General features: G+C 34.4%; 1 protein-coding gene and 1 pseudogene across 4 annotated transcripts in view; both read left to right on the top strand.

The window, feature by feature from the left end:
* Window positions 1–17,273, top strand: part of form3 (FH2 domain-containing protein formin 3) — a 205,438-nt gene that overhangs the window by 172,673 nt on the left and 15,492 nt on the right. For 3 of the 4 annotated variants that reach the window (XM_089105460.1, XM_089105462.1, XM_089105463.1), the window contains exons 15-17: window positions 5,340–5,751; window positions 8,250–8,423; window positions 16,816–16,974. In XM_089105460.1, coding sequence (XP_088961586.1) covers window positions 5,340–5,751; window positions 8,250–8,423; window positions 16,816–16,974 — 745 coding nt within the window. The remainder of the gene's footprint in view (window positions 1–5,339; window positions 5,752–8,249; window positions 8,424–16,815; window positions 16,975–17,273) is intronic. The other variant, XM_089105464.1, reaches the window with a different exon arrangement.
* Window positions 12,385–14,599, top strand: LOC148940551 (dynamin pseudogene; annotated as a pseudogene).

Below are 17,273 nucleotides of genomic sequence, written 5' to 3'. Positions count from 1 at the left end.
GTTCAATCAGCTTCTCACCGTTCCTTTTTTCACAATTTGCTAGGCATGTTTAAGAATCGTTACCATGTTTTTTTTCTTGAATGTCTTGAAATCCTTGAAATTTTCTTTTAAAGGAGTGATTAAAGCGCGAGTTATAAGCTAAAACACAGTTTAGACATAGAAGTAGTTAATTTTAATAAAAAGACGGATTTTTGCTTAAAATTTTTACTGCTTTTTCAGTTATGAGGGGCTTTGGATTCGTTCAATCAGCTTCTCACCGTTCCTTTTTTCACAATTTGCTAGGCATGTTTAAGAATCGTTACCATGTTTTTTTTTTCTTGAATGTCTTGAAATCCTTGAAATTTCCTTTCAAGGAGTGATTAAAGCGCGAGTTATAAGCTAAAACACAGTTTAGACACAGAAGTAGTTAATTTTATTAAAAGATGGATTTTTGTTTAAAATTTTTACTGCTTTTTCAGTTATGAGGGTCTTTGGATTCGTTCAATCAGCTTCTCACCGTTCCTTTTTTCACAATTTGCTAGGCAGGTTTAAGAATCGTTACCATGTTATTTTTTCTTGAATGTCTTGAAATCCTTGAAATTTTCTTTTCAAGGAGTGATTAAAGCGCGAGTTATAAGCTAAAACACAGTTTAGACATAGAAGTAGTTAATTTTATTAAAAAGACGGATTTTGTTTAAAATTTTTACTGCTTTTTCAGTTATGAGGGGCTTTGGATTCGTTCAATCAGCTTCTCAGCGTTCCTTTTTTCACAATTTGCTAGGCATGTTTAAGAATCGTTACCATGTTTTTTTTCTTGAATGTCTTGAAATCCTTGAAATTTTCTTTCAAGGAGTGATTAAAGCGCGAGTTATAAGCTAAAAAGCAGTTTAGACATAGAAGTAGTTAATTTTATTAAAAAGACGGATTTTTGTTCAAAATTTTTACTGCTTTTTCAGTTATGAGGGGCTTTGGATTCGTTCAATCAGCTTCTCACCGTTCCTTTTTTCACAATTTGCTAGGCATGTTTAAGAATCGTTACCATGTTTTTTATCTTGAATGTCTTGAAATCCTTGAAATTTTCTTTCAAGGAGTGATTAAAGCGCGAGTTATAAGCTAAAACACAGTTTAGACGTAGAAGTAGTTAATTTTATTAAAAAGACGGATTTTTGTTTAAAATTTTTACTGCTTTTTCAGTTATGAGGGGCTTTGGATTCGTTCAATCAGCTTATCACCGTTACTTTTTTCACAATTTGCTAGGCATGTTTAAGAATCGTTACCATGTTTTTTTTATTGAATGTCTTGAAATCCTTGAAATTTTCTTTCAAGGAGTGATTAAAGCGCGAGTTATAAGCTAAAACACAGTTTAGACATAGAAGTAGTTAATTTTATTAAAAAGAAGGATTTTTGTTTAAAATTTTTACTGCTTTTTCAGTTATGAGGGGCTTTGGATTCGTTCAATCAGCTTCTCACCGTTCCTTTTTTCACAATTTGCTAGGCATGTTTAAGAATCGTTACCATGTTTTTTTTTCTTGAATGTCTTGAAATCCTTGAAATTTTCTTTTAAAGGAGTGATTAAAGCGCGAGTTATAAGCTAAAACGCAGTTTAGACATAGAAGTAGTTAATTTTATTAAAAAGATGGATTTTTGTTTAAAATTTTTACTGCTTTTTCAGTTATGAGGGGCTTTGGATTCGTTCAATCAGCTTCTCACCGTTCCTTTTTACACAATTTGCTAGGCATGTTTAAGAATCGTTACCATGTTTTTTTTCTTGAATGTCTTGAAATCCTTGAAATTTTCTTTTGAAGGAGCGATTAAAGCGAATTATAAGCTAAAACGTAGTTTAGAAATAGAAGTAGTTAAGTTTATTAAAAATACGGATTTTTGCTTAAAATTTTTACTTCTTTTTCAGTTATGAGGGGCTTTGGATTCGTTCAATCAGCTTCTCTCCGTTCCTTTTTTCACAATTTTCTAGGCATTTTTAAGAATAGTTACCATGTTTTTTTTTTCATGAATGTCTTGATATCCTTGAAATTTTCTTTCAAGGAGTGATTAAAGCGCGAGTTATCAGCTAAAACACAGTTTAGACATAGAAGTAGTTAATTTTAATAAAAAGACGGATTTTTGCTTAAAATTTTTACTGCTTTTTCAGTTATGAGGGGCTTTGGATTCGTTCAATCAGCTTCTCACCGTTCCTTTTTTCACAATTTGCTAGGCATGTTTAAGAATCGTTACCATGTTTTTTTTCTTGAATGTCTTGAAATCCTTGAAATTTTCTTTTCAAGGAGTGATTAAAGCGCGAGTTATAAGCTAAAACACAGTTTAGACATATAAGTAGTTAATTTTAATAAAAAGACGGATTTTTTCTTACAATTTTTAGTGCTTTTTCAGTTATGAGGGGCTTTGGATTCGTTCAATTAGCTTCTCACCGTTCCTATTTTCACAATTTGCTAGGCATGTTTAAGAATCGTTACCATGTTTTTTTTTCTTGAATGTCTTGAAATCCTTGAAATTTTCTTTTAAAGGAGTGATTAAAGCGCGATTTATAAGCTAAAACGCAGTTTAGAAAGAGAAGTAGTTAATTTTATTAAAAAGACGGATTTTGTTTAAAATTTTTACTGCTTTTTCAGTTATGGGGGGCTTTGGATTCGTTCAATCAGCTTCTCAACGTTCCTTTTTTCACAATTTGCTAGTCATGTTTAAGAATCGTTACCATGTTTTTTTTTCTTGTATGTCTTGTTATCCTTGTAATTTTCTTTTAAAGGAGTGATTAAAGCGCGATTTATAAGCTAAAACGCAGTTTAGACATATAAGTAGTTAATTTTAATAAAAATAATGATGTTTGCTTAAAATTTTTACTGCTTTTTCAGTTATGAGGGGCTTTGGATTCGTTCAATCAGCTTCTCACCGATCCTATTTTCACAATTTGCTAGGCATGTTTAAGAATCGTTACCATGTTTTTTTTTATTGAATGTATTTAAATACTTGAAATTTTCTTTCAAGGAGTGATTAAAGCGCGAGTTATAAGCTAAAACACAGTTTAGACATAGAAGTAGTTAATTTTATTAAAAAGATGGATTTTTGTTTAAAATTTTTACTGCTTTTTCAGTTATGAGGGTGTTTGGATTCGTTCAATCAGCTTCTCACCGTTCCTTTTTTCACAATTTGCTAGGCATGTTTAAGAATCGTTACCATGTTTTTTTTTCTTGAATGTCTTGAAATCCTTGAAATTTCCTTTCAAGGAGTGATTAAAGCGCGATTTATAAGCTAAAACACAGTTTAGACATAGAAGTAGTTAATTTTATTAAAAAGATGGATTTTTGCTTAAAATTTTTACTGCTTTTTCAGTTATGAGGGTCTTTGGATTCGTTCAATCAGCTTCTCACCGTTCCTATTTTCACAATTTGCTAGGCATGTTTAAGAATCGTTACCATGTTTTTTGTCTTGAATGACTTGAAATCCTTGAAATTTTCTTTTCAAGGAGTGATTAAATCGCGAGTTATAAGCTAAAACACAGTTTAGACATAGAACTAGTTAATTTTATTAAAAAGACGGATTTTTTTTTAAAATTTTTAATGCTTTTTAAGTTATGAGGGTGTTTGGATTCGTTCAATCAGCTTCTCACCGTTCCTTTTTTCACAATTTGCTAGGCATGTTTAAGAATCGTTACCATGTTTTTTATCTTGAATGTCTTGAAATCCTTGAAATTTTCTTTTCAAGGAGTGATTAAAGCGCGAGTTATAAGCTAAAACACAGTTTAGACATAGAAGTAGTTAATTTTAATAAAAAGACGGATTTTTGCTTAAAATTTTTACTGCTTTTTCAGTTATGAGGGGCTTTGGATTCGTTCAATCAGCTTCTCACCGTTCCTATTTTCACAATTTGCTAGGCATGTTTAAGAATCGTTACCATGTTTTTTTTTCTTGAATGTCTTGAAATCCTTGAAATTTTCTTTTCAAGGAGTGATTAAAGCGCGAGTTATAAGCTAAAACGCAGTTTAGACATAGAAGTAGTTAATTTTATTAAAAAGAGTGATTTTTGTTTAAAATTTTTACTGCTTTTTCAGTTATGAGGGGCTTTGGATTCGTTCAATCAGCTTCTCACCGTTCCTATTTTCACAATTTGCTAGGCATGTTTAAGAATCGTTACCATGTTTTTTTTTTCTTTAATTTCTTGAAATCCTTTAAATTTTATTGTGAATGAGCGATTAAAGCGAATTATAAGCTAAAAAGTAGTGTAGAACTAGAATTAGTTAAGTTTATTAAAAAGACGGATTTTTGTTTAAAATTTTTACTGCTTTTTCAGTTATGAGGGGCTTTGGATTCGTTCAATCAGCTTCTCACCGTTCCTATTTTCACAATTTGCTAGGCATGTTTAAGAATCGTTACCATGTTTTTTTTCTTGAATGTCTTGAAATCCTTTAAATTTTATTTTGAAGGAGCGATTAAAGCGAATTATAAGCTAAAAAGTAGTGTAGAAATAGAAGTAGTTAAGTTTATTAAAAAGACGGATTTTTGCTTAAAATTTTTACTGCTTTTTCAGTTATGAGGGGCTTTGGATTCGTTCACTCAGCTTCTCACCGTTCCTTTTTTCACAATTTGCTAGGCATTTTTAAGAATAGTTACCATGTTTTTTTTTCTTGAATGTCTTGATATCCTTGAGATTTTATTTTAAAGGAGTGATTAAAGCGAGAGTTATAAGATAAAACACAGTTTAGACATATAAGTAGTTAATTTTATTAAAAAGACGGACTTTTGATTACAATTTTTACTGCTTTTTCAGTTATGAGGGGCTTTGGATTCGTTCAATCAGCTTCTCACCGTTCCTTTTTTCACAATTTGCTAGGCATGTTTAAGAATCGTTACCATGTTTTTTTTCTTGAATGTCTTGAAATCCTTGAAATTTTCTTTTGAAGGAGCGATTAAAGCGAATTATAAGCTAAAACGTAGTTTAGAAATAGAAGTAGTTAAGTTTATTAAAAAGACGGATTTTTGTTTAAAATTTTTACTTCTTTTTCAGTTATGAGGGGCTTTGGATTTGTTCAATCAGCTTGTCACCGTTCCTTTTTTCACAATTTGCTAGGCATGTTTAAGAATCGTTATCATGTTTTTTTTTTTTCTTGAATGTCTTGAAATCCTTGAGATTTTCTTTTCAAGGAGCGATTAAAGCGCGAATTATAAGCTAAAACGTAGTTTAGACATAGAAGTAGTTAAGTTTACTAAAAAGACGGATTTTTATTTAAAGTTTTTACTGCTTTTTCAGTTATGAGGGGCCTTGGAACCGTTCAATCAGTTTGTCATAATTCCTTTTTTCAAAATTTTCTAGGCATTTTTAAGGATCGTTGCCATTTTTTTTTCTTGTAGGTCGATGAATTCTCAGCAACTGGCTCACTGCGTCGTCGTCGAAGTCGTGTTCCATCTGAAGAAGATGATTCAAATCTTCTTGAATATCTCCGTGCTTCAGGACATGGGGACGGGACTCGGGAACGTCTCTCCGTTGGTAGTCTGTCAGAGACCTATGGATCACTTGATCGTTCTTGGGCTCGTCGTCTGAGAGGTGGAAAACGCCGACCAGACCTCTTGAGTGCTGATTTAACTGGAGAGTCTGTACCTAAAGTTCAAAAAGAAGCAGAAGAAATCACAGAGAAACCTCCCGATCAGAAAGTAGAGGCTTGGCTTCTGAATAATGTCCAACAAAGGTCTAAAGCCTCTGATATTAGGAAGAGATTCTGGAAGCACAGGAAGTCCTTGGATATTGAATCTGACAAAATTCAAGGTGAACTTCTATAATTATTTTTAATTGAGGGGTGGGCGGGGAAGATAAACGCAGAGTAACTAACCGTCTATTTCACCGATCGGGGTGACAAACCCATCGACCTTAAATGAGTTGAACCTTAGTTTGGAGACTTGAATCACCACCCCATGAAACCCTCATATTACCGTCTTTACCAATTTTTATCAAGCTCCAAATATTTTTAATATCTTGTTTTCACTTAGGGTAATTAATCATTTTCGATTTCAACCGTAATCCGGGCCCGTAAATGAAAAATTGTAAACTTTTATTGTAAATTCTGAAATCGGGAAATATGCTTATTTCATTGCACGTCTGGCGCCAAGAAATTACCTTTCAGAGATTTCAATTCCTGGAACGTGCACGGACACAAAAATTAAACAGTGTCTGAAGGATAGGGAAGAGACCTGAAAGACAAAGGACAGAATTGTCACTTGCTTTTGATCACATTGTTTTACATGAACTACGAATTTCTACCATTTGATTGATTTCCACTATTAATTCTGCCACGCGGCAATACGCTAAGTAAGCAAGTTACGAAGTATACGATGCTACGTCACGTTCTGTTACAGAAGCATGTAGTATAGCCGTTACGTGACATTATGGTGCTTACGCTTAAAACCGCTATAAAAAAAGGAAAAGTTGTACCGCTAACTTTACTGATTTGCTTACTATTTTACTTATCTACTCATTTACTTATTTCCCAATGGCAAAATTGAAATAGACTTTCCAAAAAATACAATTTTTTCGATTTAAAAGTAAGTTCACTCCAACACGACTAATCTTATATGTTACATTGACTGTGAAAGATCTTTAGAATGAGACCAGTACTGCGAATCTTTTTCTGAAAGAATTTTTTTAGAATTTTTTTTTCTAAAGACCACTTGGGCGTGGGTCTTACTCAGGTAAGGTCAGATCAAAACAACAATGGGCCAGTCTCATGACACAAGACTAATTAAATTGCAGAGTAAGGGTAATCGAATAGCTCTCAGCTGTACCAATTATGGCAGCAGGCTAATTGAATAGCGTAGAAAAACTGTCCCAGAGAAAAACCTATAAAACTCAATTGCTACCTCAGATTGCCACACGTGGAGCTGCTTTGGAGGGGGTATCTCACAGGTACAACTGAACGGGAACTTTCTACCTGTAGTCTGCGCCAAACCTGATTAATGTAGAAAGCCGTCCTTCTGGGTATGCTATCTAGTAATGGTATGCCCTACTCAACTTAGGAGGTTAATTCCCCCCCCCCCCAAAAAAAAAGATACCAGTTATAAAATTCCTAACTCTGGCCTATAATAGAAAAAAAGTATAGTCTGTAAGTAAAATCAAAGAGAAAATTACTATTAACTTTAATCTCAAAAATAAAACTGAAAAATTAGAAAACCTCTTTTTCGAACCTGTGCCGATACCTCCCTCCACGTGACGGTCTGACGAATCCCATACGGCCTAAGATTATGCTTCTTCAAACAGAATTTAGCAATTTTCCATTTAATCCAGAAGACACATATCTGTCTGGGCTAACGGATAAGTCATGGTCTATATGTTATTTTCTTTAGCTAATTAGCTTACACTTAAAAGACATAAAAGATTGTCAATGGAAAAAAGGGAGCTTGGATAGAAATATAAAAGTACAAAAGGATTTTTATCTGATATGTAATTGGGCCCTGGGCCCAACAGGCAGGAATTTATTTTTAAATTGAATGAATTCAATAGAAGGGCTTTGGCAGTGTATTGGATTGATCTCTATTTGGTAATATGACGGACAGGGTTCGACCCCAGCTTCTGCAAGATTAGGAAACAGGCTTGCTACTTGGCCCTGCGCAAAAGAATCGTAAACTGAAATGTCGGCTTTCTACGTGCCATCAATTTCGTGCCATGTAATTTTCTTGTCTGCCTATTTTCACGGGGAAATTTTATGCTGATGTTCAAGGCCGTATCCAGAGGGGTGGGGGTGGGGGGCTTGAGTCCTGCCTTCCCCCTCCCCGAAAGGTTTGTCCGACTCGTAAAAATGTTGCAAAAATGAAGATGAACATATTTCAATGCGTTTTTGAAGTTTTTTTTACCCCCCCCCCTCCCCCCGAAAAAAATATTTTTGTAACCCGTGACAAAAATGAATATAAACAAATTTTGTATGTGTTTTTTTGTGAAACAAAGTTCCCCCCCCCTCCCCGAATTTTTTTTTTTGTAATACGACGGACAGGATTTGACCCCAGTTGCTGCAAGATTGGGAAACAGGCTTGCTACTTGGCCCTGTGTGAAAGATTTGTAAACTGAAATGTCGGCTCTCTACGTTCCATCAATTTTGTGCCATCTAATTTCAACACTCTATGTGCCATCAGTGGCTCTGGCGGATTGTTATCCTTCTTCAACAGTAGAGGGTGAACTTGTCAATTTGATATTTTCCATTTAATTAAGTTGATTTTTTTGCTCAAAAGCTTCAATATTTTGTGCATTTCAATAGTTTATAAATTTGTCTTTTTTAGAAGAACCAGCAAATGCGGTGCATCTAACAGCGCTTTCTCCTTTGCCAGAAGTAACAACACCAAGAACAGACCCAGTAACGTCTGGCTTAACATCTCAGAAACCACCGATTAATGGCCATTGGAAGCCTAATATCAATACTACAGATGTTTCAAGTGCAATGGAAGTTATTGAAGGTTGGTGTCTCTTGAATCAGATAAAAGAAACCTTGATAGAAATCAATATAGTTCCAATCCAGAACTTTGAAAGTAACTTAACTTTCGAAAACCTTTGCATGGGGCGCGCAGGATAATCTGAAGTAGGTTGGATTTAAAACTCAGAACAAAATAGAATCTTTGTCTTAAGGTTAAGACGGTAGTGATTCTTTTAAGCTCACCACGGCTGTATTTTACGCCACATTTTAACATGAAAATCATCTAGACTAATCTTTATTTTCTACATTGCTTATAGTGATTAAATGAAAAAAATTTCACTGAAAGTAAGGAGCAACATTAAAACTTAAAACGAACAGGTAGCATTACGTGTATGAGGGGGAGGGTTCCCCCTCTTCAGCACCTCGCTCCTGACGCTAAGGTTTTTGGTACTTATAAAAAAGCCTCTTATTGTTCTAATTAAACAACCCTTGTGTTTTAGGACTCATTCTTAAAGTATTTAGACAAAACTCAAACTTTAGTTTAAGGAGCGAGGTTTTGAGGAGGGGGCAACCCCCCTCATACACGTAATAATTTCTGTTCGTTTATAGTTTTAATGTTGTTCCTTACTTTCAGTTGAAAAAACTTGTTTTTTATATTTAATTTTAGATCGTTTTTTAAATAATGCCAGGAAATCTTGCTCCATTTCCACAGAAAACCCCCCTCCCCACGAAAATATCCTCTAGACAATTCAATCCCGGTTAAAATTTACCCTGGACAATTACCCTTAATATAGCTAGGCGTAAAATTCTGGCAAATTCCCCCTGTTTAAAATTTCCCCTGAAAGCTTCACTGCCTGTAAACTCCCCTCCTCATGGAAAATTCTCCCCGTGGAAAATTCCCTGGAACAAAATTCGCCCCCCCCCACCCGAAAATTGTATGCATACTTCCCAATAACAAATACTATGCGTAAACAATAGGCAAATTTTATAACTTAAAGACCTTTTCCAGGGGCTATGGGATGTCATGTTATCTTCAAGGCATAGTTATTGAGCCTTTCAACTATGCTGAACAAAATGGTTATCTCAAAATTTTGATCAGACGATTTTGGAAAAAAGGGGCAGGGGAGGGGGCCTAGTTGCCCTCCAATCTTTTCGATCCCCTGATAGGGTAATAGAACTTTAAATTTTCGTTCGAATGAGCCCTCTGTCGATATTCTAGGACCACTGGGTCGACACGATCACCCCTAAAAAACAAAACAAAAAAAAAACAAATAAACACGCATCCGTGATCTCTATTCTGGCAAAAAATACAAAATTCCACATTTTTGCTGGTAGGAGCTTGAAATCTCTACAGTAGAGTTCTCTGATACGTTAAATCTGATGGTGTGATTTTCATTAAATTTTTTTTTTACTTTTAGGGTGTTTCCCTTTTTTTCCGAAAATCAGGAAAATTTTATCAGGCTCGTAGCCTTTGACGGGTAACACTAAACTTAATGAAACTTATATATTTGGAATGAGCATAAGAAGCCAATTCTTTTTCTGTATCTATCGGTATCAAAAATCCGTTCTTTAGAGTTTCGGATACTATTGAGGCGCGTCGCTCCTTACTTAAAGTTCGTTACCACAAACTGTTTGACAAATCCCTGCCACTTGAGAAATGCTGGTTAACATCGATATAAGATGATATGACCTCGATAAAACAACCTTGATCAGATAATTACCTGGCTCTTATCAATTTGATTCAAATGAAAGTAAAGAACAACGTTTTAAATCAGACATTTTGTGGTAAGTTGAGTACAGTTCGTAATCCTAGTTTGGTGCCCCCTAAGAGGCTGCTTCCGAGGACAGCTTTCCCCTTAGTTACGCCGCTGGGTTGCAGGTAGGGTAGTACCCAAGAGTTGGAGTAATCATATAATCCTAAAAGGCTACTAACTGCAATTTAAATCAACAAATTTTAATGTAAGTGGCGTTGAACCATTTTATATAAAAAATTGGCTTATTATTTCTAAGAAATTATCATTTCATGGAAAAACATAACTTAATAGTTTTTTTTTTTTTTTTTTTTTTTTTTTTTTTTTTTTTTTTTTTTTTTAAGAAAAGAGAATATTTGGCGGGTCCCCATTTATCACGTTTGACTACACGAAATATTGAATTTTTTTTTTACTTAAAATTTTGGAAATTTTGTAATAGTATTCTGGATGATCCAAGTTGAGCAATTAGAATCATGTGCCCCTGTCCCTAGGCTGTAGCCATATTCATTCTTTTAAAACACTTTTTTTTCAGTTGGCTAAGTAACCTTGAAATTGGTAACCAGTCATAAGGATATACCGTGTCATAACGTGATGCAACTAAATGAAGGAGTCTTAGTCTTACCCCAGTCAAGTCTTACATATATTTCACACATAGGATTCGCCTTCGGCTTTTTCTTAGCTGGAACCTATTAAAGAATGAACCACAGGGAATGAGGCTTATGGGACTCCATACTCAGCCAGAAGGACACGAGCCAAAGATTTTACATCGAATTTGGCTAAGTATTTTCGAAACTGGTAACCAGGCATAACGTTATAACGTTTCATAACATAATACGACCAAATAGGACAGTCCCGGTCTTGGCCTAGTCCAGTCTTAAATTCAATTCCACTCACAGGAAACACCTTCGGTTTTTTCTTAGCTGGAACCTAGTAAAGAATTAGCCACACTGAATCAGGCAATGGAGTCACTCAATTTTGACATCATATCCTAGAGGAGCAACTTTTCAAAAGATACTTGTTTTATATCATCATTTTTCAAAAGATACGTGTTTTATGTCATTGCGTATATTAAGACGCAGTTTTTGTCAAAAATTGCATTTCATATTAACATTATCGTTTAAGGATCTCTGAATGATATTTTAGTGCCTCACTAGCGGTAAAAAAAAAAAAAAAAACAAGAAGAAAAAAGGAGACATCACTGCTTTGCAGGTGAAAAGTTATTTTCCTTGTTGCTCAAGATAGAGGACTATAACTCTCTTATGTTGGGTTTTGGGCAATGATGTTTTCTTTGTATCTCCTGAAAATAAAATAAAAAACCAGTCACATTTCTTTCTTGTTTTTTACTCTAAGACTCCCGGATTAATTGCCATTTAATTCTTCCCTATTTCACTATTATTTCCTTTACTTTACTACATATCTACATTACCTCTTACTAGGCATTCCATAGCTTTCTACCTTTCTAATTCCTCACAAACCTAATTTTTTATCTCCTAATACACTTTATCTACCTTTTCCCTAAAAACAATTTTTGGCAATGATGATTTTAATGGCGCAATTTTTCATTTCGATCATGCACTATTTTTGTGGAGGTTCAGGCTATTTTTAAAATTCCCCTAAATCTGTTTTTGTAACTAACTAACTTTTACCATTAAGATTAATAAGAAAAAATATAATAATTACCATTCCTGAATCAGCATCAAATGGCGATTCTTCTTCACTTGACATTTTTTTTCAACACGCGTTATAAATTTCAGTTGCAATGGGGCAGAGTTCTGTAGAGAGGTCTGTAGAGAAATTTAAGATCTCTCTAAGAGAAATTTAAGAAATTTATGTATTTCTACAGTGGGTCTAACTAACCATTTAGATGAAAATTATCAATATATTAAAACAAGCGTCCTATCGTATCGGTAGATTTCGATCTTTACTAGGCTGGGTCTGCCGCCAGAACCATGATCTTCATTCATTGACGACCCTGTGGGTTTATACACTCTGTGGGTTTGACTAATCAAGTGAAATGACATTCTTATGAATAAGTGAAATGACGTGAAAGGAAAACCAGCTGTATTTCTTTTTCCTCAATAACTAAAAAAAGAAAGTTACAATCCCAAAATTATCTACAAATTCTTTGAGCAAGTTGAGAAAACCAATTACATGAAAAACACATTGAAACTTTTTTCTTAAAGGTTAAGATTCTGTTTTGAATGTTAAGAAGCTTCACTATATCACGGAAGGTGTACTTATCATGAATAAGTTATGAATAAAGCTATGGACGAACTGATTTCAATTGTCAACAAGTTACAAGACATCTGTACAAATCATGGCGTGAAATTGTCCCTGGACCTACCACAAATAGCAGTTATTGGAGGTCAAAGTGCAGGAAAAAGTTCTGTGCTTGAAAGCTTCGTACGTCGAGATTTTTTACCCAGGGGCACTGGGATTGTCACTAGAAGACCCTTAATTTTACAACTTATTAATTCGCATGAAGAATATGCCGAGTTCGGTCACCTTCAAGGTAGGAGATTTATCGACTTTGACCAGGTCCGTCATGAAATCGAAGTAGACACCAAAAGAATTTGTGGTTCGAATAAAGGAATTTCGGATAAACCAATTCGACTAGAAATACACTCGCCGTATGTTTTAAACTTAACTTTGATTGACTTACCTGGTATGACAAAGCTACCTGTTGAAGATCAGCCACAAGACATTGAGAAACAAATAAGAGACATAGTTCTGAAATATATTTCGAAAGAAAATTGTCTTATTTTGGCTGTTTCTCCTGCCAATGCTGATTTGGCTACCTCGGACGCTTTGAAGCTTGCGCAGGAAGTAGATGCAACAGGTGCAAGAACAATAGGTGTAATTACAAAGCTTGATCTGATGGATGAAGGCACTAATGCTCGTAATATTCTGGAAAATAAACTCCATCCTTTGCAAAGAGGCTATATTGGCGTAGTAAACCGATCTCAGAAAAAAACTGACGATAAGAAGAGCATACAAGATGCTATTGAAGATGAAAAAATGTTCTTTTCGAATCATCCTGCCTATAAACATCTAGCTAAAGGAATGGGCACGGCCTATCTGCACAAAGTCTTAAATGAACAGCTGACGAGCCACATAAAACTCTGTTTGCCGGCTCTAAGAGAAACGATACAGTTACAGGCGTCAGTACTGAAGAAAGAAGTTGAACATTTCATGAGCTTTGAGACTACCGATGATAAATTAGTAGTGAAACTGTATTAAACATGGTGAATTTGCTTCAAAAGGACTTCGAAAGGATGGTAGAAGGAGGTACTACTTGTGAAGTCCAAACTAATGAACTAAGTAGCGGCGCTAAAATAAATCGTATATTTCATCAATATTTGCCTGAAGCGATAAATAGAATCAATCAACGAGGGGAATATGACGAGAGCAAACTTAAAGATGAGATTGCTTGTGTAATTAAAAACATTAACGGGGTTCGAACAAATCTTTTCATACCAGATAGAGCTTTTGAAGCGATCGTTAACCGTCAAATTCCTCGTGTCATGGAACCAGCTCAGAAATGTGTAGACGATGTTGTCCAAGAATTGAAAAGAGCTGTACTTAAATGCACTGCAAAGATGCGCCGATTCCCTTTTTGAGGGAAGCGTGCGAACGTGCTATATTAGAGCACATTAGTAAGCAGGAATCGTTGTGCAAAGACCATATACAATTCCTTAATGATTGTCAACTTGCATATCACAATACTAATCATGATGATTTTGTTGGTTTCGGAGAAGTAAAAAAGCAGATCATCCGAGAAGGATACATATTCATCTCTAATGAGGGTCTTGTAAAAGGAGGAAAGAATGAATATTTGTCCATTTTGACAACTGATGACTTCTCCTGGTATAAAGGTGACAATGGAAATGACCAGGAACCGAAATATACTATCCCCTTGGAAGGGGTCAGACTGAAAGAGTTAGAATCCGGATTAATGACGAAGAAACATACTTTCACTCTTTACCAATCGCAAGGGAAAAACATCTATAAATATTCCAAAAACGTTTTTTTAACATTTAAAGATCAAGATAGTTTTGACGCATGGAAGGCTGCTTTTTCAAGAGTTGGTGTTACTTCTGAAGACACTGAGGATGATCGAGAAGCCGTGAAGAACAAGCGCCAAATCTTAACTATTCGGAATACCATTGACTCCTATATGAAAATAGTGTCAAACACAGCAAAAGATTTAGTTCCAAAATACATTGTGCGCCTAATCATCAACAGCAGTAAAAGTTTCATTCATACTGCATTAATTGCTAAATTATACATGAATAACCTAGCAGACATAACAGTTGAAGATAAGGAAGAAGTTAAGCAAAGAGAAGAAAAGAGACGACTGTACAGAGCCTGTAGGGACGCTTTAAAAGTCATTGACGATATTTCAACGGATAAATTATTCAAAACTGTAAATAATGTTTATAAGAATGAAGCGAGCAGCCAGTTGTAGACCAAAATGCATAATAATCGCTAATCTACAGTTACTTGTCCTTAACAAATATTAGCAGGAGTTAGTAAAGAACAAACTACGTTGTCATCGCTGTTGCCTAAGAAACCCTTTAAAGTCTATTAATCTTATTTTCTTTAATATATTCCAATTAGTCTTCTTTTATATGCATCAATCTGTAGCTTCCTCCCCAGAGCATGGCCTCTTTCTTCCTCCTACTGCGTTGTTCTTGTATCTTATATATTTTACGTCACTTATGGATGTAACCTACGGTTATGACGTAATACGTCATTAGTATATGAAAATATGGTTCTTTGTCAAAAAGTGATATATTTTAAATATTGTGTTTTGTTAAGAAGAAAAGCACGTAGATGAGCTGCAGGCACGTTTGGATAATCAAAAAGGATGTACGCCCTACTCTACTCCCCTTGTAAAGAAAAAATCTCAAAACAACAAAACTTTATGCTCTGCTACCCTGTCGTACCCTAATAATTTTAAATTTACAGACAGTTTTACTTTAATACCATAAGCATTTTAGAGTATCAGGATCAAACATACCCTCCCTTTCCCAAAAAGGAGCAATTATTTAAATATCGCAGGAGGGGTGGGGGTCAGGATTTTAGAAATAACCAGGTGGGACATGGTCCAAAATCGATTGGGACCCACTGGTTTAGGCATAAACAGATTTTTTTTTTTTAATTAGATGAAAAAGAACAAAAGATATAACAAGCATTCAGTTAAAAGTAAGTAGTGCATTACCAAAGTTCTATAGTTTCTTTGTGAAAAAGGTACTTGAGTTCAATTGGTTTTATTGCTGATGCATTTTCATAAGCCAAGCATATTATTCCTTATTTCTACAGAGACAAATCACAGCCTGATTCGTTTTAAAACCTCTCTTTGTAAAATTAATCTAGTAAAAATAACAGAGAGTTCAATTCCTCAATTACATAGGAATTTTTCCTGGGGGAAGGGATATTGCTATGAAGGGGATGCCGGATTTCTCAGCATTATTAAAAAATGATCAAAAATTAAAAAAAAAACTTCAACTGAAAGTAAGGAGCAACATCAAAACTTAAAACGAACAGAAGTTATTACGTATATGAGAGGGTTCGCCCCCTAGTGAATACTAGTGAATACTGTATTTTTTGCCAGAAGAAAGTGATCTTTCTTCTGGCAAAAAATACAAAATTCTACATTTTTTCAGATATAAGCTTGAAACCTCTATAGTAGGGTTCTCTGATACGCTGAATCTGATGGTAGGATTTTCATTAAGATTTTATGACTTTGAGGGGTGTTTCCCCCTTTTTTCGATAATAAGTAAAATTTTCTCAGGCTCGTAACTTTGGATGGGTAAGACTAAACTTGATGAAACTTATATTTTTTTTTAAATCAACATAAAAATCAGATTCTTTTGATGTATCTATCTGTATCAAAAATCCTTTTTTTAGTTTCGGTTACTATTGAGCCGGGTCGCTTCTCACTTACATTTGTTACCACGAACTGTTTGATTTGTTGGTTATAACCTATCAGTACGAAGCCACAAACTATTCAATCAGTAATACTTACTTAGGTTTTACATTGATATATTTTTATATTTGGGGGGTTTTCTCTAAAGGGCCGGACACACGTAGCTTTTTTTTTACACCGATTTACCGAATCGGTGTCAAATTGCAAAGAAAACGGCAGCGATTTGAGGTTGAAAAATTTTCTAGTTTTCGGTGCTGATTTTCAAAAACGGTGCCGAATCTGATAATAATTAAAAAACTTCATAATTTAATAATGAAAGAATATAAAATTTAATTAATTTTTTTATTTAAAAAAAATAAAGGTTTAACAATAATAGAACTTAATAAAATAATAAAAGAACTATATAATAAGTTGAGGTAAAACGTGCAACTAGTGATAAACTGTAGTTGACTATTGGTGTCCATGATGTTTATTTTTGAAAATCTCGCGCAAAAGGCATTGTGTTTTCTACCGCTATCGTTTGCCCACTGAGCTGCTGAAATTGGGACCAAAAAAGCTAGGTGTGTTCGGCCCTTAAATTGAGGAAATGGAGTTAATCCCTTATTCTAACGAAGTCCTAAATCTTGCCGAAGTTAAATATTTATTAGTTGTCAAATTCCCCCCCCCCCCAAAAAAAAAAATCTAAAAAAAAATCTCTCAAAAACCTTCTCTTTATTCATCTTTTTTATTATACTGAACAATTTTTATTTTAGATGCTGCAAAAAAGTCGCCAATAAGAAAAGCCCCGAAAACGGCGGACATCGACAAGCGGAAAGCTGTGATTGCATCTTTAGGAAAACAAAGCGATTTTCAGGATTCGCTTACTGTTTATGTTCGAGGGAAATCGGTAGAAAGAGAGGAATCAGTGCAAGGTACATTGATTATTTTCACTGAATTAGCTATTCTGTTAATTATTTTATTCTTTCTAAATTATCAAATAAAAAAACTGAAAATCTCTAGCATTTAGTAAATTTGGAAAAAAATGTTAAGACTGCAGAGCTGAAAAATGGTAAGACAATTCAAGGGGACAATGGAGGTAATTGCCACCTGTTTTTTATATTTTAATGGAAAAACTCGAAATAAAAACCAAATTCCTTCTCCTAGATTGCGAAAAACGTTTTTTTTGTATCTTCGTTAAAAAAAAAAAAAAAAAAAAAATTCTTTACCTCCC

The sequence above is a fragment of the Artemia sp. Qi Xiang Cuo genome, chromosome 19 (assembly GCF_049724085.1).
Source record: "Artemia sp. Qi Xiang Cuo chromosome 19, ASM4972408v1, whole genome shotgun sequence".
NCBI lineage: Eukaryota > Metazoa > Arthropoda > Branchiopoda > Anostraca > Artemiidae > Artemia > Artemia sp. Qi Xiang Cuo.
The sequence above is the reverse complement of the archived record's forward strand: the minus strand, read 5'-3'. Positions and strand labels throughout refer to the sequence as shown.